The sequence below is a fragment of the Protopterus annectens genome, chromosome 6.part0, assembly GCF_019279795.1.
Source record: "Protopterus annectens isolate FY-2018-M chromosome 6.part0, PAN1.0, whole genome shotgun sequence".
Classification (NCBI taxonomy): domain Eukaryota; kingdom Metazoa; phylum Chordata; order Ceratodontiformes; family Protopteridae; genus Protopterus; species Protopterus annectens.
The window spans coordinates 388,370,732-388,396,317 of NC_056737.1; the positions used below are offsets into that span (position 1 = coordinate 388,370,732).

Genomic DNA, 25,586 nt, shown 5'->3' on the forward strand with positions numbered 1-25,586 from the left:
GCGTCTTCCATTTTTGCCCCCTCCTCTGCCTCTAGAGGGGGTATCAGTAGGTGTGTTTTGGAAAGCTCCTTGAGGTTTTCGGAACCACATTTTTCCACTTCGCTGCCCTTTGGGGTACGGTCTAGTTGGAGTGGAAAAACGGACTCCTACAGCAGACAAGAGTCTTCCCTTCTTGTTCACACCTAGTAAGTGTCTCCTTAACTTTGGGTCCGAACAAGGCAGACCCGTCAAATTGGGTACTGACAAACGAAGACTTAAAGGCTTCTGCAAAGGAGCAAAGGCGCATCCAGGATTGTCTCCGAAGAGCTATCGCTGAGCCTGCCGCCCTACTCGATCCATCAGCAGCATACGAAATGAGTCACATGGATGAGTTTACTATCGAATTAAGGGTGTTGAGTTGTGCAGTCACCTTTTCCGAGACTGCATCAGCTGTGTTACCCTGGAGAGCATCTCCCAGCTCTTTTAGATCTCGTTGATGGCGGGTAAAATGTGTCAGGTAGTTGAGCGACCTCATGGAAAATGCCACATAACTAAATGTGCGTTTCCCATATCTGTCCATTGTCCTAGAATCCCTATTAGGAGGATGGACAGCAGAAGACGTTTCCGACATTTCTTTCTTGGTGGCCGCCACCACCACCATGGCATCAACTGGGACTCCCTTTGTAAGAAACGCCTTGTCAGTGGAGGAAGTAATAAATTTGTTGGGCCTCCGAGGGACCGGTTCCACTAAGTCAGGGGACTTCCACGCCCTTCGAGCAACCAGTTCCATCAGTTCATCGAAGGGCGGAGTAACCCAGGAGGTGGATGGTTGAGATCCAAAGGCCTTCAGGAGAACCGACTCGTCCTCAGAAGGGGCAAGGGACTGCCAATCACCCCTCTGCCTTAAGATTTCCAATATGTCTGCGAATGAGACATCCTCTGAGGGGGGATCGTGGGGACCCTTCTGATTCCTCCAAGTCGGTACCCGATGTCAGGGATTCCTGTGGGGAATCCAAGTGCCTCCTCTTGCACAATCTCCTTCTAGGTACTTCCTCGGTGTGAGCATCCGGTGAAGTCCCTAGAGAGGAGGGGCCAGCCAATGGGGATACCTGAGGCCCTGGATCTCGACACTTTGTGGGGATCTGCGGGGAAGAGGTAGAACGAGGCCCCTTAGGGGGAGGGGAGGACAGATCCGAGGAGGTAGTGGTCTTGGCAGCCATGACCTTCCTCATGGCATCGAAGGCACCAGAATCCTGGTCTGAGAAGTCAGTCGGCTCCGAAGAGACTGGCAGCTCTCCCCAGACCGAGACCCCCCGCTCCAATCCAGTGGACGGAGCCAAGGCCATCTGTGCCGAAGCCCCGAGTGGAAGAGTCGGAACCGAAGTATCGGTTCGACTCTCCACCCCGAAGCCAGCGAGGGACTGTTGACCCCGAGATTCCCCGGTTGGGACCGAGGAGATCAAGGTCGATGGAGCAGAGGGAGGTGGGATCAAACCACGGCTCCAAGGGTTCTACCAATATCGGTTCCATGTGCCCCGGCTCCGAACGCTCGATTGGCTTTGGAGGAGGAGGTGGAGAAGCTATGGTAGGGATATCAGGCTTCGAAGCAGATAGCATTTTGGCTAGGGCCGGGTTCTCTAAGAGCCTCTTAACCACTCGGTCCAGATCCACATCGGAAAGCCCCGAAGAACGCGTCGAGAGATGTGTCGAAGGAGCCGAAGATGGAACCGATTGAAGAACTGGAGACTGAGGAGTCTCCAATATTGGTTTCACAACTGGGCCCCGAGGTAAGGACTCGATACACGGCTCCAAGGACTGTGGAGCCAATGCACGGACCATACCTGAGGAACTTGGAGCCGAAGACTTGGGCTCCGAGGATCCTTTGGAAGACTCTGACCCCTTCGAAGCCTTGGAAGAAGTGTCGGCCTTATCTAAAGTAGCCTGAAAATCAGGCTTCAGGAGTCCTCTGTCTACCAGTTTCCTTCGCCTTTCCAGGAGAACCCTGGTGCTAAAGGAATGGCAGAAAGAGCACACCTCTTGTAGGTGTACAGAGCCCAAACAGTACACGCAGGTGGAGTGGTTGTCTGTAACAGACATTTTTTGACCGCACTCACACCTTTTAAATCATGATTTCTGTTTTTCTGGCGTCTTTTAACTCTAACACTAAGTAACACAAACAAGTTCAAAGATGTATGTAAAATATATATATATATATATATATATATATATATATATATATATATATATATAAACACAGTACTAAATCACACTAGATATATATATAAGGTCTAACTATCTAATAAAACTGTTTACTAAACTATTTACTAGATTACCACACTATATATATATATATATATATATATATATATATATATATATATATATATATATATGCAAGAAACATGACACACACTAGCTGACAGAGCCCTGTCACACCCAATAAAGAAGGCCTAAGCCCTGAAAAAGAACTACTTAGAAGTCCTAGCAATTAAGCTAAAGTAGAATCCTAACACTATGATACTATCACACGGAGATATATAATACTCAAAAAATTAGAAGAAAAATACTACTAATAATAGAAAATTTAAGTCACTGGCCCGAGCTAACTCCAATGAGCTGTTGATCCGTTGCAGTGGCAAACTATATCTGGGGATTCACAGTACATCATCATGGGATATACACTAGGTCTCGAGCTTCTCTGAGAGTCTGAACTTGAAAAGCGGCCGATTCGGAGCCAAGGGATTGGCTCCGACCCACGTGTAAGAACAAAACGGCGAGATAGAACAACTTCACATCAATTATTTTAGCCATGAAGCCAACCAAAAGAAGGGACCCCACCACAAGCTATATGGAATAATTTTTCTAACCACCTCCCAAAACAGGTAAGACCTTCACAATTAGATAGAGGCACAAGATGGCTATGCGTCCCTACTGCAGTAGCAATCCTCAATTCAAGCATCACCTATTATGGTGAGCACCTTTACACAACTTTAAGTTCATCATATGGATCTTAACAAATGGTATGAACACTAAAATGGTTTGCTACCCAGGAAAAACCTGACACCAGAACAGTGAGGTGTATTTGACAGCTCTCTGGCACACATACTACTACTGATGTTATGCAGCCTGTGGTGCAGCCATGCAATTATTCTTCTATGCCACACAGATGGCACAAGACACTATTCCTTGATCATCACGTTACTATTTTTTCCACTCCCTTGGTAATAAATGAATGAATTTCTGATGCAACAAAAAAGTACAGTTTTGTACCTACCATAAATGTAGATGTCCGATAGATATGCATCTGCAGTCATAACATATGGGTTGTCCTGCCTCAGGCAGCCCTTGGTCGGCCGAATTCCAAAGTCTGGGTCCGGCGTCGGCTGGTGTCGCCTCCTCTCCGACATCACAACGGCTGGAGTATAAAGGCATCGGCCGACGCCATCTTCTTCAGTGTTTCTTGCCCCAGATGCCAGGTGCCCTCCTAGGAAGGCTAAATTTGGTGAATGGATAAACAATTCCAGACATGCACAACAGTAATAAACAGATACACCATAGGAGATACCCCCAGCTAAAAGGAACAGGGGGAATGGACCCAAATGAAGGAAAAGAGGGGAAGGCGGGAGGGAAAATCCGACTGCAGTTGCATATCTATCGGACATCTACATTTATGGTAGGTACAAAACTGTACTATGTCCTTCAAGAATGCAACTGCAGTCATAACATATGGGTTGAATACCACAGCCAAGCTGGGGGTGGATGGAGCTAAGAAAAAGATGGTGCAGCTAAAATGCCCTGCAGGACTGCCGAAGCAAAGCCTGCTCGGGATCTGGAGTATAAAGGCAGGTTGCAGTGTTTGGTAAATGTATGCACGGAGCTCCATGTAGCAGCCTCTAGAATGTCCTTTGTAGCCACTCCTCTTAGGAAAGCTGTGGATGTGGCTATAGCTCTGGTGGAATGTGGCCTAATATTGGCTGGCACACTTTTTCCATGGTAAGAATAGCAGAATCTAATGCAGTGTCCAATCCATTTTGAAATTGTTTGCTTGGAGATTGCTTTTCCTCGTATTCCAGCAGCATAGGCTACAAACAGCTGGTCAGACTTTCTGGTGGCCTTAGTTCTGTCCAAGTAGTAGCGTAGTTGCCTGTGTATGTCCAGGGTATGCAGCAGTCTTTCCCTTCTATTTTGAGGATTGGGAAGAAAGTAGGAAGGTGAATAGCTTGATTTAGAGACACCCTGGAAATCACCTTTGGCATGAAAGAAGGATTTGTTCTTAGAGAGACTCTGTCCTGATGGAAAATGAGGAAAGGAGGTACTGCCATGAGTGCCTGTATCTCCGAGACTCTTCTTGCTGATGTGACTGCCAATAGAAAAAACGTTTTCCAGGATAGATATTGCATCTCCGAGGTTGCTGCTGGCTCAAAGGGAGGCAGAGATAATTTTTCCAGTACAAAATTGAGGTCCCATGCAGGTACTGGTTGTTTTCTGGGAGGCTTGATATTCTTTATCCCTCTCAGGAACTGTCTTAGCAAAGGATGTGAGAACACTGGCGGATCACAATTGTATCTTGCTGAGATTGCTGAGGCATGAATCTTTATGGAAGAATATGAGAGTCCAGAATGAAACATTTCTGCCAAGTATTCCAATATCTGAGGTATACTCAGTACTGTTGTATCCTGACCCCTGATGGCAGCCCAGATGCTTAATCTCTTCCACTAGGCTGAATAGGCTTTTCTGGTGGATGGTCTGCGTGCTTCCAATAAGATGTCCTGAACTGCCTTGGAAAGATTGGAAGCGGAAGGAGTTAAAGTAACCTCCAGGCTGTCAGATGTAATGTTTTCAGGTTTTGGTGAACAGTCCTGTAGTTGTGTTGTGTTAGGAGCAGGGGCCATAGGGGCAGAGGCCACGGTTTGGTCCGAGTTATGCTCAACAGCAATGGGTACCAGTGTTGCTTTGGCCAGTCTGGAGCTATCAAAATGCCTGTTGGTTGTTCTGCTTTGATCTTCAGGATCACCTTGGTCAACAGTGGCAGAGGAGGAAATGCATAAATTTTTAGGGAATTCCAGCTGAAGGAGAGAGCATCCGTTGTCCAGACTAGTGCATGGTGGGTCCTGGTACAGAACTTTTCCAGGTGATGATTCGTGTGAGACGCAAATAGATCTATGTCCGGTCTTCCCCATGTCTTTGTTATTTGTGAGAAAATGTGGGGATGCAGCATCCATTCGTGTGGATCCAAGAAATTTCTGCTCAGCTTGTCCGCCAGTACATTGTCCTTTCCTGGCACAAACTGGGATTGCAGGTGTATCTTCAGACTCGGTGCTTTTTCCCAGAGAATCATTGTTAGTCTGCAGAAGGGGTATGAATGAGTCCCTCCCTGCTTGTTTATATACCACATGACAGTGGTGTTGTCTGTCCTTATTAGTAAATGTCCTTGCTGCAGTGTTTTTTCGAAACTCTCGATTGCATGCATCACTGCCAGCATCTCTTTTTGGTTTATGTGCAGATGTCTTTCCTTTGGTGTCCATTGACCTTGAACGCATCTGCCCTCCATGTGCGCCCCCCATCCATGATCTGAGGCGTCTGTTGTAATTATTTGACCTGCTTGAGGTCTGCTGAAAGACATTCCTTTGTTTAATTGACTTGCTTGAGCCCACCACAAGAATTCCTTTTGCAGACATGGAATAAGTGGGATTACGTCCTCTAGGCTTTGGCTGTGTTGGGACCATAAGCTTTTCAAATACCATTGCAGCTTTCTCATATGAAGTCTTGCCAAAGGTATCAGAAGAATGCATGATGCCATGAACCCCAGGGCCTGCAGGAGTTTCCTTGCAGTCAGCTGGGAGAGCTGTGCTAGGCCTTTGAAGTACTCTGGTAACTGCTGTTGTTTTTCCTCTGTGAGGTAGGCCATTTGTGTTTGTGTGTCCAGTTTGGCTCCTAGGAAAATAATCTGTTGGGATGGCAGTAGCCTTGATTTCTGAACGGTGACTGTGTATCCCAAGGCCTGCAGTAATTGCATGACATAGTCCAAGTTGTTTATTAAGGTTTGTCTGTTGACTGCTTGTATGAGGCAGTCGTCCAGGTAGGGGTATATTTGAATTCCCTGGAGTCTGCAGTGTGCCACTACTGATGCCAGGCATTTCGTGAACACTCTGGGCGCAGTAGATAAGCCAAACGGCTATGCTGAGAATTGATAGTGCTCTGTCCCTGCAAGAAATCTGAGGTATCTTCTGCAGCTTTGTCTGATTGGGACATGCAGGTATGCCTCCTTGAGGTCCAGAGTGACCAGCCAAGACCCCTTGCCCAGCATGGGAAGGAGTTGCTGTAACGTCAGCATTTTGAACTTTGGCACAATTAGAAAGGTATTTAGAGTAGACAAGTCCAGTATAGGCCTCCATTTGTTTTCCTTTCTTGGAACAAGGAACAGTCTTGAATAGAATCCCTGGCCTTGTTCCTGGGGAGGTACCTTTTCTATTGCTTTTATACTTAATAGCTTTGAAACTTGAATGAGTGCCTCTGCCCTTTGATGGTGTGGCAGGTTTGGCATGCCTTGTCTTGTAGGTAAAGTATGGAAGTGGAATCTGTAACCCTTGTCTATTAAATCCAGAATCCAACTGTCCTTGGTTAAGATATGCCAGTTCTTTGAGAATAAGGATAATTTTCCGCCCAAGGGTGCTTCTCTCTGAGCCCTTGTAGGCGGTATGAAAGTCAAGTCATTGCGATTGTCCTTGTGGTGCAGCTGGACTGGCTGCAGCACTTCTTTGATTTGTAGGTTGCCATTGGCGTCCCCTGTAGGAGCCTCGGTATTGGCCTCGGCCACGCCTGTTCTTTCCCCTTTGAAACTTGTCTGAGTCTGGGAAGGACCAATTCTTTGAAGGCCAGTTTCTACTGAATCTAGGTGGCTGAACCTGGAGGAAATCCTTGACTGCCTGTACTGACTTAGCTTTTTCCTCAATGGACTTCAACACATCTTGTGCATTAGCGCCAAAAAGCTTCTGTTTTTCCAGAGGTGCATCAAGTAACTACTTTGACATGGTCTGGCAGTGGCTGATCTTTTAACCAAGCATGTCTACGTATCACAGCCCCAGTCATAGCTGCCCTACATGAAGCTTCCAATGCATTATAACCACACTGAAGAAAATGATTGTTAACCTGCTGAGTGTTATGTATGTGATCCTGCAATGCCTTTCTGTCAATAGGCTCAGGAGAGGCTAACTTTTTCTGTAAATCATCCAGTAAAAAGATCCTGGTACTGAAACATATGAAAAAGGCAGTTAAGGGACCTCATGGCTAGGGTGGTAGAGGTATAAACCTTTTTACCCCATCTCTCCATAGACCTGTCTTCCCTATCCACTGGCAAAGGATTCTTGGCAGTGGAGGTAGCCACTCCCTTGGGACCCTGTGAAATAGTTTCTAAATCCACGGTGTGGGCCTTAAAGAGATGTTTGTGAGCGTCAGGGACTCTGTAATATCTGTCTGGCTTGACAGGAGCAGGGGGGAGAGAGTCAGGGTTAGCACTAGAATCGGAGAAAACATCATCCCAAACATCCATCACAGGAGGAACAGCTAAAGGTCTGTGCTGGGGAAGCTTTAGGAAGGTACGGAGCCTTTTCCTGGAATCAGAGAATTCCTGACCCTGCCATTGGAAATGTTCCCTCATTGAGTGCAGGACTTCACCAAAAGAGAAATCCTCTGGAGGAGAGGCAGAAGGAATTGATTCCTCAGCATCAGAGTCCTCATAGGCCTGGAAGGATTCTTCTTGAATATCTGAATGCTCAGAATCCCCAGAGGCCTCATCTGAAGAGAGGTTTTCAGTCTGCTCAGTTCTAGGCCTTTTCTCTGCAGGAGGCTGAGAACCTCTGTCTGGGTGAGGCTGAGACCCCCTGATAAGGGAAATAAGGTCTGCAGCAAGAGACATAATCTGTTTATCAGAAGAGGGGGCCTGGACAGCAGGTTTAGGATGGGCCTTGGCCTGGCTGGCGGCCTTAGCACGTGCAAAGGCCTTGATGGACATAGATACAGGAGGCCTAGCAGCCCCACGTGCAGGAGTGACCTCGTCCACCGGAATGGTGTCGGGTAAATCAAGAACTTCGGTATCCGGAGGAAAATCAACAACCGGCACCAGAGAGGTCTCCGGGACCGAAGGACTAGTTAACGCTGTGTTGTCGGCCTGGAGCGGCTGAATTACCGCTTCCGCAGGACTGAAGCACTAGCGGAGGGTCTAGGAGTAGTATCGGTAGAGGACGCGGGCCGAGGATGCCGGTCCCGGTCCTCCTGTTTTTTGGAAGATTGAGCTGTCGGTTGATCCGACGGCATGGTATATGCGAAGGATTCGCCAAAAAAGTCTTCAGCAAATTCTGCCCGGCGCCTGAGAGTGCGCTTATTAAAGCAAGCACAGGCCGAGACGTCGTGGTCTGGGCCCAGGCAAGGAAGACAGTAAGAATGGAAGTCCTTATGAGGTATTTGTTTACCACAAGACAAACAATTATTAACTTTCTCAATTTGTTCTGACATCGGCTGAGGCAAGAAAAATGTTCTAACGGGTACTTAGCTTTTAGATGACTTCGGTACTGAAAACACAGGAGCTGACCGACCGGCACTTGCGAACTGCTTCTGCTTCGGGCACCGCGTGGCAAGAAAGACTGAAGAAGATGGCGTCGGCCGATGCCTTTATACTCCAGCCGTTGTGACGTCGGAGAGGAGGCGACACCAGCCGACACCGGACCCAGACTTTAGAATTCGGCCGACCGAGGGCTGCCTGAGGCAGGACAACCCATATGTTATGACTGCAGTTGCATTCTTGAAGAACATCAAGGAAGTAGACTGTTATACTACAGACAGCTGCAGCTTGTGGTATACTTCTGATGTTAAAGAACTGTGAAAGATAAAACTAAATTATTAAGGATGTCATAACAGCTAAAGATCTCAATTAATAATTAGAAGTTATGTACTCACCATAACGTTCCATCTGAGTAGGTACTTCATTTGTCTGCAACCTGTGGGTCTCGGATCCTACCTGCAGCTTTCCAAGCTTCAAGATCCGAGCTCCTAGCTCATCCCCTCTACCCACAATCCCCTGTCACCACCACACTACCTCAGATCAGTTTTGCTGTATCACCTGAAAAAACCTGTAAAAAAAACAGGTTCAGATATTCTCAAGAATCATAAAGATCCTAGAAACCCGATACAGGTTAGGGGGATGGTTGCAGATAAATGAAGTACCTACTCAGATGGAACGTTATGGTGTGTACATAACGTCTAAATCTGAAGCAGTTACTTCATTTGTTCTGCAACCTGTGGGACAGAGTCCCCAGCTACCTAAACAAGAAACCTGGGTGGTCTATGGGAGGATATTCCAAAGCACTGCGGAGCCAAAGGACGCCCTGCTTCTAGATATCATGTCCAGCTTATAATGAGAAATAAACGTATGAGCAGAGGACCAAGTGGCTGCTGAACATATGTCGTCCAATGGCATCCTGGACCAGAAGGGCTGCAGAAGTTGCGATGGACCTTGTGGAATGTGCACAGATTTTGAATGGGGTTGTTTTGCCTGATGCCTTAATAAGCCTGAGAAATACATTGACAAATCCAATTAGCCAGTGTCACTTTGGATATAGGTTTTCCCATGAATGAAGGAGCAAATGACACAAAAAGTTGATCAGCCTTACGAACATTTTTGGTCCTGTGCAGGTAAAAACGTAACTGTCTATGTACGTCTAGTGTATGCAACATGTATTCTCCCTTATTTTGAAAATTTTTGAAAAACACTGGCAGATTGATAGTCTGATTGATATTTGCCACAGATGCCACTTTTGGTAAGAAAGACGGGTTAGTCCTGAGAGACACTGTCATTGTGGAAAATAAGATAGGGAGGTTTCATGCACAAAGCTTGGAGCTCTGAAACCCTTTTAGCAGAGGTTATGGCTACTAAGAATGCTGTTTTCCAGGACAGAAATTTAAGGTTTACAGAAGCTGCAGGTTCAAACGGAGGTTTCGTTAAGGCTTGCAGAACAAAGGTTAAGTCCCAAGGGGGAGTCACAGATTTCACTGGTGGCTTGAGAAGGAAAATGCCACGCAAGAATGTCGTACACAATTTTGTAGATGCTAGAGATCCTAATCCGTCTCCCACATGAAAATGGGATATTGCTGCCAACTGTACTTTGACTGTTGATGCACTGGCCCCTTGTTCAAAAATCATGGACAAAAAATCCAATACTGTAGGAATCGGAACAGTAAATGGGTTGAGACCTTGGCTGTTAGCCCAGATAGAAAATCGTTTCCACTTACTATTATAGATTTTCCTGGTGGACGGTTTATGAGCCGCTACCAGAATAGTTTTCACTGGTGACGAGATACCGGGAGTCCTTGCCATTAGTGGAACTGGATCAACCAAGCCGCGAGCTTGAGGTTGACCAGGTTCGGTGTTGGGCACCCCGTTGGGTGCGATATCAGATCTGGAATGGGATCCAGGATTAAAGGGGGGGAGAGACTGTGAGACCGCAGGTATGGAAACCAGATTTGACGAAACCAGAATGGGGCTATGAGGATAATTTTGCTCCCCAACCGTGCGGCTTTCTGAATGAACTTCGCCATGAGCAGAAGCGGGGGGTAAGCATAGAGTAGACCAGGAGGCCAAGCATGAATCAGAGCGTCTCTGGGGCTCTCCCCTTCTGGAGGGAGAATTGCGAAGAACTCGCTGCTTTTTGTGCTTTGGGGAGTAGCAAAGAGATCGCAGCGAGGCCAACCCCACTTGCGAAAAATTTCCTTCGCAATTTTTGGATTGAGAGACCACTCGTAAGGACTGAGAATTACTCGACTCAATTTGTCCGCCAGAATGTTGGATCGTCCCGGAATGTGCGTTGCTATCAGAAAGCGGTTGGTGGATATCGCCCATTCCCAAACTCTCATGGCTTCTCGACAAAGAGGGTAGGATCTGGTTCCCCCTTGTTTGTTTATATACCAGACCACTGACATATTGTCTGTCTGTACTGCAATCGTTCCTAGAGATAGAAGGTCTTGGAGAGCCTGCAACGCTAGAAGCACTGCCCTCATCTCCAGAACATTTATGTGCAAAGCGGTCTCCGGCGAGGTCCACGTACCTTGGACGTTTCTGCCCAAACAATGCCCCCCCCACCCTAGGCGAGAAGCATCCGTGGTTAACGTGACCTGGGGGGGGGATCACAAAGGGTCTCCCTTGCCTGAGTTCTGGGGAGTGAAGCCACCACAGGAGGGATTCCTTGCAAACTCTGCTCAGGGGGATAGGAATGTTCAATGGGTGGAGTAACAGTGACCACTGAACTTGGAGTGTCCACTGTAATATACGCATCCTTAGGCGAGCATGGAGACAGAGGCCAATAGCCGCTGCCATCGAGCCTAGTGCCCTCAGGACTAACTCTGCCAGCAGAGCCTTGGTGCGAAGAAGAGCCAAAACTTGGAGTGAGAGGCTGGACAGCTTGTCCGAGGTCAAGAAGGCCCGAGAAGATAGGGAATCTAGCCTGGCTCCTATGAAATCTAATGTTTGCACAGGATGAAGAAAAGACTTCGGTATGTTGACTGAGATGCCCAAGCTGTCGGCAAGAGACAGCACATAGTCTCTCGTGATACAAAGTTGATGCCTGTTGGTTGCTGTGAGGAGCCAGTCATCTAGGTACGGAAAGACCCTTATGCCCTGAAGCCTCAGGTGAGTCGCAACCACTGCCATGACTTTGGTGAACACCCTGGGGGCTGAGGTGAGTCCGAACCGAAGGACTCTGAACTGGTAATGACTGGCCCCTAGCCGGAAGCGGAGGAACCTCCTGGACCGTCTGTCCATTAGAATGTGGTAGTACGCGTCCTTGAAGTCTATAGAGCACATCCAGACATTCTCCTGCATTAAGGGGAGAATAGATTGTACAGTGACCATCCGGAATTTTTCTTTGGGAACAAACATGTTCAATGCGGACAAGTCTAGAATGGGCCTGAGGTCCCCCATCTTTTTTGGCACTAAAAAGAACCTTGAGTAGAAGCCCAATCTGGATTGTTCTGGGGGGACCCGCTGGATGGCTCTTTTTTCTAACAAATTTGAAATCTCTACGGTCGCTGCCTCTCTTTGATTGGGTGGGACATCGGGGAGGTGACCACCTGAGGGAGGACGAAATAGGAAGGGAATTTTGTAGCCTCTGGATATAATTCGGAGCACCGATCGATCGTTCGTGATGGACTCCCACATTGACAGGTGCTTCGTTAAACGCCCACCCGACTGTCTCCAGAGCAGGACAGTTGGGTAAGCCCTCAGGGCTGCTGCGCGCGTCTCTCGGAAAAAGGTTCCCTAGACCCGAAGTTACACGGTCCCCCACTGCCTCTGAGCCGGGGTCCACCCTGTCCCTCCTCTGCCTCTGGAGGGTGCGGAGTCCGAAGCTGGATAGGATTGCTGAGACTTGCGGAACCACAGCTTCTTTTGCCCCTCTGATTCCTTGAGAAGGAACGTTGGGGGCTCGAGAAGCGGACTCCGATGGCAGACAGCATCTTCCCGTCCTTCTCGCTTTGGACTAGTGTATCGCGTACGGTCTTGCCAAAAAGCGAAGAACCGTCAAATGGTGCGTTCGCGAAGGACGCCTTGAAAGGTTCCACAAAATTACAAAGACAGAGCCAGGCGTCACGTCTCAAGACAACACCTGCTCCGCTGGCCCTTGCGGCTCCCTCCGTAGCATAAGACAGTAGCCGCATGGACGTATTTGAAATGGACTTGAGAGTGGCCATGCGTGTCGAGAACACGGCTTTGTCCTCGACCGACATGGACTCAGGAGGAGCTGCAGTGTATTCCTTGATCAAATCCCGTTGCAGCCTGATGATATGCGCCATATAATTCAGCGCCCTCAAGGAGAAGGTTGCTGAAGCAAAGGTCTGCTTCCATATACGGTCCAGCGCCCGGGACTCCTTGTCTGGCAGGTGTACCGTGGAGCTCTCCTGGGAGAGTTCTCTTTTAGTGGCAGCAGCCACCAACATGGCATCAACTGGAGACCCTTTGGCCCAAGCCTGCCTGTCTGAAGGGGGGCTAAGGATTTTATCCGGTCGACGTGGGATAGGCTCCACGGTGTCGGGTTCCTGCCAAGCCCTGGTAGTCAGGAGATCTACCAGGGGATCTGTCGGTGGGGACACCCAGGAGGTAGATGGGCCCGCTCCAAACGCCTCCAGAAAAAAGGACTCATCCGAGGAAGGTTTTTGGGCAAACCCCCCCCCCCCCAATACGCAACATTTCCATGATGTCTCCAAAGGAGACATCCTCGGGGGGTGACCTTGGGGAACCTTCCCTTTCCTCTAAGTCCGTATTTGTGGTGACGGACTCGGGGGAGTCCATGTGCCTACTTCTACACGTCCGTTTACGAGGCACCTCCTCTGTGGGACTATCAGAAGAGGGCTCGTCAACGGCCTCTTGTTCCTCCGAGGGAACCAACTGGAGGGTCTGAGCAGGCTGTCCCGATGGAAGGATGATGGAAGTTAGGCCCGTATGAAGTGTGGGGGGGTGGAGGGATCCAAAGCCCGAGTCGGGGACCTGGAAGACCTCGACACTACCTCGAACGCCGAGGGAGAACTACTCTTTTCCGGCCCCGAAAGCAGTCTCCTTGGCTCCGAGATAGGGATCGGGGTCGGAGCAGAAGCCATCGGATCCAAAAGGGAGGTGCTCTCCGACATAGGCGGCGCCGAAGATGCACCCGCTCCCACGGATCTGATGCCCAGCCCACGGCCCCAAGAGCTCAGATCCGAGATACTCGAGGGTATGGTCGGTGTCGAGAAGGCTTGGGCCACCGGCGCCGACAAAACCCCGGCTCCGAAAGGGCCTGGATCCGAAGACTCCAAAACCCGGATTCGGGTTGAAGAAGGAGAAATCTGAGCAAATATTGAAGCTGCACTCCCCCCCCCCTGTGGAGGGGGGGGGCAGGAGCACCCCCATCTGCATTCGGGTCTACAAAACCGACGCATCATCCTATCCATGTCGGCGTCGGAGAGACCTAGTAGATCTAGAGGAGGTCGTATAGGCGGGTCTGGAGGGCCGCCTCGACGACCACAAGGGTGATAGGAGCTCCTCCTCCAGCTCCGGTGAGAAGGAAGGAGATCGGAGCCGAGAAGGAGAAGGTCCGGACACCCTCGGAGGTGATTTAACAATTTTTGAAGGTGGAGCCGAGGGATGAGGCTCGGCTCGCCTCTTGTGTCTGTGCTTCTCCCTGTGCTTATCCCTAGAAGGAGAAGACTGAACTTCCTTCGTACTCAAGGCAGTAGTGGGAGGTAGAGTCCCAGCCTGAGTCGAGGAAATCAGGGGTGTCGAAGCTACCTGGGTAGCCTGCACCTTGGAGGGAGAGGAGGAAGAGGCCTCCTCCGGGGGAAGCAATCCTGCCAGAATAAGCCTGTTCCTTCTGTCCCTCACAGCCCGGGGGTTGAAGGCTGCGCAAACCTGGCAGTCTGAAGACAAATGGACAACCCCCAGGCATATAACGCACTGAATGTGGCCATCAGCTGGGGAAAGCTTATGGCCACACCCAGTGCACTTTGAAAAAATAGCTTTATGGCCTTCGGCCATTTTTCTGACACACACACTCACACGCCCAAACACCTAGGGGAAGGGTTTGAAAAAAGAAAACGCAATCCCGAAAACAAAAAAGGGCAGAGAAACACTCACAATACTCTTCCTTTTTAAGTTTTAAAGTTTTTAGAAAAATTTCTGAAAGAAAATTATTCACTTCCCTGTCTAAGCTCAGGAGCTCTTCACAAGATGCTTGTTATTCAAGCCGCGGCAAAAACGATCTATAATAGTGTGGTGGTGACAGGGGATTGTGGGTAGAGGGGAGGAGCTTGGATCTTGAAGCTTGGAAAGCTGCCGGTCGGATCCGAGACCCACAGGTTGCAGAACAAATGAAGTAACTACTTCAGATCACAGCCATTTGTAAATCTGGATGCACTCTACTTCCATAAAAGAAACAAAAAGGTACCACTGACAGGGAAAGGAAAGCTGTCACACCCCCTACTGTAATGCCTTCCCTGGTACGGCCAGACCCCAAAATTGTCTCCTTTGCAGTAAAGATAAAACCTGGACCCCCAGCTCAACTGGGAATATTTAGGAACTATTTTAAGACTAACCTCCTGCTATTGTGAGAACCTGGCAAAATTTCAAGCCCCTATAAACCCTGAGAACACTTCTGCCTATGCAGAACTGTTCACAGAAACCCTGTACAAAAGCATGTTAATAGCTGCTTAGAGGCAGCTGTAGTCACCAGGAAGAAGTAAAGAACTATAATAATACTCTTGGAAGGCTGTGTAAGCCAAGGCGCTAAGTGTTTCATTAAATTCGCTTACTTCTTGGATCGATGGTCTTAGTGGCATTTTATCATTTTATTTTTTGTTTTTTTAAGTTGTATTTGCTAGAAGTAAAGAACTAACTCAAAAAACAAGCCACAAAATCAATTGGATGTATAACAGGACAAAGAAAATCATGGCAAAAATTAAGAAATGCAGCACCCAGAAGGATAAAAGCACTCTCAAACTAAATAAACTCAGTAGACAAAGTCTACCAAAGGCAAATTTGAGGTAAGTTTGGCCTCCCAGGCCAAGGACAACCACAAAACATTATTTAGCTATATCCGCAACCTCAAAGGCAATACACAACTGTGTGCAGAGCTCATTGTAAATGGAGCCACCCAAACTGAGCCAAAAGATACAGCAAACCTCCTGGCTGATAAATTCAGCTACAACTTTACCCCCTCTCTCTCCCTCAATTTTCCATCAGGAAATATCAAATACAACTCCTCCTACTATCACTAGGGAACAGGTCCTTAATGCTCCCTCTAAGACCAATAACACTGCAACAATGGGCCTAGACAACATCTCAGGATGCCTTCTAAATAGCATGAAATATGACTTGTCAGGGCCTTTGGAATTGCTATTTAACTGTAGCCTTCAAACAGGCTTCGTGTCTCATGAATGGAGAAAAGCAACAGTCATTCCTTGGCACAAAGGTGGGCCAGCTACAGACCCTGGAAATTACAGACCCATAAGTCTCACTAGTCTTATATGTAAAGCCATGGAAAGAATTATCATGGAGATGATCAATAGAGATATAGTAAACATCCAGACACTGGACCCAACCCAGTTTGGTTTCGTCAAGGGCAGATCATGCCTACTCAACCTGGTGGATTTCTTTGAAGTTGTCACCAAAGCAATGGATGAGGGCAAAATCATTCACACTGCTTACACTGACCTGGCCAAGGCATTTGACATCATACCCCACTTGGGCACTGTTAAACTCAAGAGGTTAGGTACAAACTCATATGTCACCTGGTGGATAGCCAACTGCTTCACAGGACCCAGGAAGTTAAAATTGGGGAGTACACCTCTACAAACTGGAGTTCCTCATGTATCGGTTCTTGGACTGCTCCTTTTTGGCATTTACTTCTCAGAAGTCAAGGCCAATGTCAGTGGTCTCTGGCTGACTAAATTTGCAGATGACTGCAATTTAGGAGCTGTTACTGAATCTCACGCCGACACAAATGTTCTCCAGGAAGGGCTGACACAGACAAATAACTGGTGTCAGAGCCATGGACTAAAACTAAATGCCAAGAAATGCATAATAGTATCCTTTGGGAAGTCAGCCATCCCTGGTAATGATCATATTGACAACACACCCCTTAGAGTTGACCCAGTAGTCAGGGGACTTAGGGACACACATAGATAGTAATCTAGCCTTTGATCATCACGTGTCTACAGTTGTGAGGAAATCATTCTATGTTGTGCAACTTATAAACAAAGGTATGGCATCTAAGTCCAAGGAAGTCATTGTTCCACTGTATTCGGCATTCATCAGACCTATCATTGAATACAATACACTGGTATGCATCTAACCAGGCATATCCAACAATTGGAACGTCCACAGAGGTTCCTCACTAAAAGAATACAGGGCGTAAGCAATATATCCTATGCAGATTGCCTCAAGGACCTATCCCTGTATTCCATTTCCTATAGGCTTTTGAGGGGAGATCTATGCCCTGCATACAGGGCATTGTCAGACCCCACTCTGATGAACCTCCTGCATATCCACAAAACAAATAGTACCTGAATTACCAATTCTAAAGACTTAAATCTTGCCTGTGATATAAATAGGACCTGCTGGACAGACAAGTATGTATCCCAGAGACTTCCCCATATATAGAACAAGGCTCCCCATCCATGTGAAGCAGAGTTCCTCCCTAACACAATTCAAGTGCAACTTGGACAACTAGATGGGAAATTGGAACTTCATCCCTGGTTTGGCACCTATGTCTCTAATGCAAACAAGTAACCTATAAATGGTTCATCTCCCAGGCCCATGCTTACACTTATCAAGAGTATCAGAACTTGTCAGAGATTTGGGATGCATGGCTAGCCTTAAAAAGGTCCTTGTGGTTGTTAGCCTAGTAAACACCTATGAATCAAATAGGCTTCAAACAAAAAAAAAGATTCTAAAAGGACAGACGTTACACAAAGTTAATGTAAAATGGATTTGCAAACCAGATGAAAAGGACAAACAGCACAGGACATGTACCAAAGACTGTACATGCTAAATGCAAATTTAAATCTGTAGGATTACTTACATTCAGGGATGAAGAGGAAGTCACTTTGCCAGCAGCAACCAAGAAATCCAAAGTAAGCATGGTAGCACCAGGCAAACCAAGTGAAAAGAAGCGTGGAGAACAGTGTTTGATAATTGTGTTGACAATATCCTAAAAATTAAAATAAATCATTTGTTATTCTACATACAAAATGCAGATGATGTCTGCAAGACTAAAGCAGACATAAAAGGCAAAGAATCACGTTTTTAAAGCTGCAAGGATAAATGTGCTGTTATACATTCTGTTGCACTAAATATGATGATCTGAACTTTTGAAACTCTTACCTTAAACTAAAGATGACATGTCCAAAACATGATGAACATTTAATGCAAGCTGTCACTGAAAGCAGCCTTTTTGAGACAATCAGTAATTATTTTTAAAATCATTTGAAATGTTAATAATTTCTTATAAAATGTACAGGTAACCAATTAAAATTAAGGGACATAACTGTGATAAGCCTGTACCTGGAACACTTAAGATAAGAGATGCAATCCAGTCTAAAGTAACTGTGATGTGTTGTTGTTGTGTCTTTCGGCTTCTCCCGGTTAGGGGTCGCCACAGCGGAACTCCGGTCCGCTAATGATTGGTAGTTGATTTTTACGTGCTGAGTTACCAGCCCTGACACACAACCTTCAACGAAGGTATGCCCATTCATGCATGTCTCCATGCAGAAGACGCTCTAGCTGAGAATCGAAACGGACAGCGTCTTACTGTGAGGCAACAACGCTACCAAAAACTCAAAAACGGTCTGAACAGTACAGAAGTGTCCTTTCAAGTTGACAGCTAAATGCCTGTAATTTGATTGCAGTTCTGTAGTAAGGGTGATTAGAACAGGGCATCGTCCCCATGTGCCAAATAGTAGGGAGTGCCAAACAGCATTTAAAAAAAATCTGTTATCTTACAAGCTGTAATTAAGTGATTGTAACTGCAATTGTTCAATATCTTGTAAACATTCAAACTGTTAAACTCATTAAGGACTCCAAAAGCACCAACAACTGACATTCTTTTTACATACAATCACATGACAATCAATAAACACATCAATTAAAACTATTCATTAAAAATTAAAAAAATATACTTCATATTAAATTATCTGTAAAGATTCACAGTATTATATTTCAAAATTAATTCAGTTTCTTTTTAGCTGCATTTTTCTTTAATAAACAATCATTCATATGCATTTGTTCAAGAACACACAGCATAGCATCACTGCCATAACCTTAAAAATCTAATGTGTATAATGCCACCATATTACCCGCGGTGGTGGTGCTGCGGTAGCGTTGTCGCCTCACAGTAAGACGCTGTCCAGTTCGATTCTCAGCTAGAGCATCTTCTGTGTGGAGACATGCGTGAATGGGCGTACCTTCGTTGAAGGTTGTGCATCAGGCCTGGCAAGCCGGTACGTAAAAATCAACTGCCAATCATTAGCGGACCTGAGTTCCGCTGTGGCGACCCCTAACCGGGAAAAGCCAAAAGACGCAAACAAACATAATGCCACCATATTCTCAATTATTTTTAACATCACAATATGTTCCTGCATGCATTTTTTGTAATTGTTTTTTGGATTGTCTTTTGTAAGTTAAGCCACAACAGCAAGAAATTAAACATGTTACTCTACTGCAATTACACGGGCAATAACTTCTACATATAAATATCTTACCATTTATAATGACCCATATAAAATGGTCACATCCTTTTTTTCACTTTATTCCTCCCAAAACAACTATGACCAAAGTACCAACCAAATGTGTTCCCTTTTTACCAGTCACCATAATTTTAGATATGTTCTCTTTCAATTTAAGACATGTTATGCAACATATGCCAGTATTCTTTAAGTAATCACATCACAAAATAATGTACATTTGGTGACGAAGAAATACATATTTCTTTTATGTGAAACCATACTCGCATCACCATTTATTTTATATATTTAAGCAACAACCGATGAGTGATTTACCCTTAAACTATAAAGTCCGGACAGAGATCAGAGGAGCGAAAGTCTGATGATTAAAAAGTGTAGCAAGTTTCAATATTTGCAGTACTCCTTTTGCTTCACTGCTTATATTTTTCTTAACTGGGATTTCGCAGCTCTGAATCTCATAATTACAACAGGAAGCCTTCTTTAAAATGTTTGACTTCTCCTTCCTGTTCACGTTCTCCGAGACTGTGAACACTTCATTTACACATTGACTCTCCTTAAAGGTCTATCTAGAATGCTGACAACATTTTCTAGAGCTAGTGAATTCAAAAGTCCTTGGTTGTTTAAAAATTACTGTTTTATCATTTTTCATGAACAGGACTGCTGCTGACATTTTAAGAGATGCAACTAAGGTACATCAACTGGAACTACTTCTGTTCCAATACGAAGATTAACTTGTCCAAATTGCTTGTATTTTCAGTTATCAAGTAGAGTACGATAGTCTTCCAATTCCAAACTTGACATTCCTACTACTAGGCATATCAATTTTCAGCATACCTCTCAACTGTCCAGAACTTTACCTCGCATTTTTGGTCTGATCCTCATAAAATTTGTGTAAACTCAATACATACCGACATATATACCAGTTTCAGACTTCATATCCTTCAGAAAATGCATGCTAAAAGAAATCCTGTTATTCTACCAACTTTCTAAGTTTACAAGTGCAATATTTAAAATATATTCCCATTTTTTGCCCTTTGTGCACCCTCCCATTATTTTAGGCTTTGTTTATTTTTTTTGTGCAAAGAAGCTAACAGGTATGGTTTTCATTATCTTTTGTACATCACTCTGCTTCAGTTTACAAAGTGAATAATAATTTTCTCCACAAATGGTGTGCATGCATGCAGCATAAATCACAGAAGGTCCAAAAAATGTACTACAAAAATCTCTGCATCAGAAACCTCTTTGGCAAATCAAGTTACACTGCATTCTGATATTTTGCTTCGATACTTTCCTCAACTTGTTTAACTCTGGACATATTTTACTCTAATGATCTGGATTTCACACAAAATAAATATTTATCTCCTACCACTCTTATCTAGCACTTCAGCACCAATTTATGGAGGTCTCACAGAGCACTTTTCTCTGACTAAATTGCTACATTTCTGCCCTGTAAAATATGCCCTCTCCTTAAGTTAATGTTTACTGCAAAGCCTGGTGCTTTTTCTTTGAAGATCTGTTTTAGGGTTGATTTCACTTAATAGGAAGCAAGGTCAGTGCATGCTGTTAATGTTAACCATCTACCTTTTACATTCTAAAAAAAAAGCAATGAATCTGAGAGCACCATATTATATTACCATATCCATCTACACCTTTGCTCAAAGTTCTAGCTGCAATCTGGCACAGAAACTGCACTTAAAGCATGCCTCATAAATCCAGTCATTTTCCTCTCTTAAGAGCACATTCCAAAGTTCGGTTACTAAAGCAAAGTTTTAAAGTGTTCAATCTTCTACTGAAATCTCCACTGCAATGTCCTTCACTCTAAAGAAGTGAACACGCAAATGCAAGTGTGTACTTTCATTTTTCAATCTCAGTAATCCACAAGCAAATCAAAGCATATTTGCCCAACTTTCACTGGACTTATTTTCATCAAATACTGGTGGAATTCTACAGCTAGAAACCACACCCTGCTACCATGAAAAGGCTGTTCAAACAAAACATGTGAAACTTTTTTTTAAAACACCTTTATTAAATTATCCCTCAAGACACAAGTATGCATACATTATTAGAAAAGAAAAACCTATATTAACATTTTTCATGCATTATACATTACTTGTATGTTTTCTTTCTTTTTCACAATTGTTATTCACTTCAACATTATATTGATATATTTACTGGCATTTGATTAGTGGGAAAGTCTGACTGGGTAATAGCCCATTTTCAGGAGTGGCCCGGGCAGGGAGAAAAACTCCACAGCACTACTTATTTAACATTTGTTTACCAAGATTGTCCGACTGGATACCAGGTCCTATCGTTTCTTCAGCGGAGTCCTGGGGAGAAAAGCTCCACAAGGTTAGAGAGTAATTTAGTAAAATATAGTTAGCAAAGTTTGACAATGTTTATCAATAGTTTAAAAAAAATTAACAATAGTTTAAAAGTTTGCCGAGCTGTTTAGGAGAAACCTGATCTCAAAAACATTTATAGGTGAGCATAAGAACAGTACATATGCAACTAACTTCATAGAAATAAAAATATAATAGATATTTACACTGTGCTCAATCTGCATGGGGTAGAGTATGATATGGTGGAGACGTGTTCTATAGACTGGAAGAGGTGGGTTCAGGGAGGGTCATTGCAGTTACATAGATGGTTTTCATAAAGGTGTGATTTAAAGATTTTTTTTTAATGTGGCATACTGGTTTTGTAGCCTGAGGTGTGGGGGGTAGGGTGTTAAAATATTTTTGCAACTTTGTAAGGGAAAAGAGATTCCCCTGAGCTGTTTTTACATGGAATTACTTCTACTAGGGCTTTGTTACTGGATCGTAGTTCCCTATTGGTACTACGAAAGTTCAGTAGGCTTGTTAGGGCAGGGGTTTTGTCAGAGTGGTACAATATTTGATGAGCTAAGTTGAGTTGGTGGTAGTGAAATGAGTTAGGAAATTATAACCAGTGTAGTTTATGCAGAGATTGGCAGTGGTAAGAGTGTGATTTTGCGCTGGTTGCAAACCTAGCTATTTTGTTGTAATATGTTGAGAGTTTGTTACGGTCTGTTTTATTTATATTTGTTAATACTGGGGACACAGAGTAAAGTTGATAGGAAATGAGTTCTGGGTATGGTAGTTCTGGATTCAGAGGTTAGAAATTTGTTGCTACGATAGAGGCAGCCTAGTTTTTTGTGGACTTTGGAGATGGTTACGGATATGTGTTCATTGTATTTAAGTTGGTGATCAATTGTAAGTCCTAGTAGTTTGGTCTCAGAGACAGGAGTTATGAGGGTCTTACTAACTGAGAGAATGGAGAAAGTGGGGTCAATAGTCTTTGTTGGGTCGAACAGCATTAGTTGTGTTTTTTGGAGATTTAGTATTAGATGTGAATTGTTTAGCCAGTTTTCTATTTCTGATAAGGATTCTTGGGTTCGGATTTGTTGCAGTTGGATACTGGGTGCACCGCAGATAAGGGTAGTATCATCTGCGTATTGGATAATGTCAGCTTTTCTGGCTGCTAAGTGGAGTTGGTTTGTAAAGACATTGAATAGAAGGGGGTCACGTATGGAACCTTGAGGTAAGCCACATTTGACTGGGAGTGGGGGGATAGGGAGTTGTGCCATTTGACAGATTGAGAGCAGTTGCCTTGGTAGCTACTGAACCATTGTAATGTAGCATTATCAAGGTTGAGTCCGGAGAGGGAGGATAGTAGTTTACTGAGGGAGACAGTGTCAAATGCTTTTGATAGATCTAGGTAGGTGGCAGAGAGAAGTTTCCCTTGGTTTCTATGTGTGTTTATGGTGCTGGTGAAGTTAATGAGGGCAGTGGTGGTGTTATGGCCAGGTCAAAATCTGTGTTGAGTTTGGGAGAGTAGGTTATTGCAGAGTAGATGGGAGAGGAGTTGTTGATGGATACATCTTACTAGGATTTTTGATAGGGGTGAAAGGATTGTGATGGGGCAGTAGTTGGATAGTTCAATGCAGGGGCCACCTTTGTGAAGGAGGTGATATATGAGGCTTTTCATAAGGATGGAATGTAGTGTTCATTGATGAATCTATTTATTACTATTGAGATTGGGTAGGCTATGGCCCTAGATGCAAGCTGGAGGAATTTGTCTGGAAGGTTGTCAACAGCGAGGGTGGTTGGTTTGAATTTGGCTAGGAGTTTTTGGATGGTTGATGTAGATACTGGTTTGAGTGAGAAGGGGTGGTATTTGATTCGGTTTTGATGGTTGGTGAAGGGCTGGTGGGGTCTGTATCATTTATGGGTTTTAGTATGGAGGAGATAAAATAGTTGTTGAAGCTGGATGCTATGTCAAGCTTGGTGCCTTCTATGTTTGGTGGTGGTGTGGTGGTTTTTCCAGGTTGGAGGATGTTGTTCACTGCAGCCCAGAATTTCTGTGGGTCGTTACTATAGTTCATTTTGTAGGGTTGGATAGTGATTTTGTTATTCTAACCTAACCTGCTTTTTTGCCTTATTTCTAATTAGGTTTGTCTAGTTGGGGTGTTTTAAGTTGTTGCCAGGATTTCCATGCTTTGTCACTTTCTTTTAGTAAGGCCTTTGTGGTTTTAAGTAACCAGGGGTCAAGATTACTACATGCTCTAATTGTTTCTACTGGGGCTAGTTGGTTTAGAATGGTTAGGAATGTGGAATTAAAGTATTCAACTGCTGTGTCCAGGGGGAGGGTTTTGGTGGGAGACCAGTTGCAGGACTTTAATGTTTCTGTGAAAATTTCTGGGGGAAGTTTTTGCAGGAACGGGTTTGTAGTAGGGAGGGTGGGTTATTACATTTAAGTTTGTGTCAAAGGAGAAAGGTTGGGTTATTTTCACTGACAGAACTGGGTAGAGTACCACACTGGTGGGCAGTGTTGGCTTGGTTAGTGAGGACCCAATCTAATATGGATTCTCTTTTGGTGGCTTTATCTATACGGGTGGGAGTTTGGGTGAGTTGGGTAAAGTTGTATAAGTTAAAGTGGTTGGATGGTGTTGGGGAGTGGGTAGAGTTCCAGTCTATGTTAACATCGTCTAGCACTATGATTTTGTGATGGAGGAAGTGGGAAGCCCAGTGGAGTATTGATTCTAGGGTGTTTATGTTGTCACCTGGTGGGATAATATATATATATATATATATATATATGTATATATATATATATATATATATATATATATATATATATATATATATATAGTTGGTTTAGGAGTGTGGCAAGTATAGTCTCAGCGTTATTGTAGGTTGTGGGGGGGGGGGTTGTAAGAGTTGGACTTTGTTAGATTTGTACAATAGGGCAATACCTCCACTTCTTCTCTGTGGTCTGTCTGCCCTTAGAATGTTATAACCAGGTGGCGTTATAGAGTTGTTTTTCACTTGGGGTTTAAGCCAAGTCTCTGTTAGGAGCATTATGTTGTGGTTGCATACAGAAATAGATGAGGGCAGTTCTTCTATTTTGTTCATGATACTACGGATGTTCAGGTATAGTATTAGTAGGTCAGTGGGTTTGTGCTTAAGTGGGAGGTGTCTGTTATGTGTGTTAGTGGGGGTAGATACTGGGCCTGGATTGGGGTGCATGTCACCTCCTAGTAGTAACTGAACTGTTATGTTGGAAATGGTTTTGAGGTAGGAAACTAGTAGACAGTAATATCTGCAGCTAGGTTCTTTTTTAGTTTGTTGTTTAGTTGTTATTAGAAAACATTTTAAGAATAACAGTTTTACGATCTTCAAAAATAATACAAAAACATCCACAATTTAAATAAATATAGCAAATTACACAAATGAAAACATTGGTTAAGAATTTATGCAAATTATATGATAATGACTTAACATTTAGAGAAAGCTTAGGCAATTTATAAGAGAAATTAAATATATGTTAGTATAATACAAACAGGAAATGCAAAATGAAGTGAGAGAAAAGCAGGCTTATGGTATAAGGTATGAAGAGGTACTTGCTCACATTTAGTGATATAGTTTACCATCCTAGTATTGAGCAAGAAAACAGCAACATTTTGGCTAGAAGTCTTTCAGAATGGCTTTGAAGGATGGGAGGGAGAGTACTGACCTGATGGATACAGATAAGGAGTTGCAGGCCTTAGCAACATGGTAGGAGTATATGCAGCGCCAACCAGATTCCATAGATTGTACACAGAAGTGTTTTTGATCACTGGATCATAACGACCGGTTGGGAACACAGCTGTGTACAATAGCATTTAGTGCTGAGCAAGCAGCTGGATAGTGAATAATTTTATAGGTGGTAAGAAACTATGCTAGTTGATGGGGCAGTTCTAACCAATTTAACCTTTTTAGTGCTATACAGTAGTGGGTTCTGAAAGGGATATTTCCTGCAACTTTAGCAACTCTGTTACAGTTTTGTTCAAGTTT

At 44.6% G+C, this 25,586-nt stretch overlaps 1 protein-coding gene across 7 annotated transcripts in view; it reads right to left on the minus strand.

Moving 5' to 3' along the window:
• Positions 1–25,586, minus strand: part of RALGAPA1 (Ral GTPase activating protein catalytic subunit alpha 1) — a 5,382,632-nt gene that overhangs the window by 2,049,479 nt on the left and 3,307,567 nt on the right. For all 7 annotated transcript variants that reach the window (XM_044074134.1, XM_044074135.1, XM_044074129.1 and 4 more), the window contains one exon: positions 17,574–17,702. In XM_044074134.1, coding sequence (XP_043930069.1) covers positions 17,574–17,702 — 129 coding nt within the window. The remainder of the gene's footprint in view (positions 1–17,573; positions 17,703–25,586) is intronic.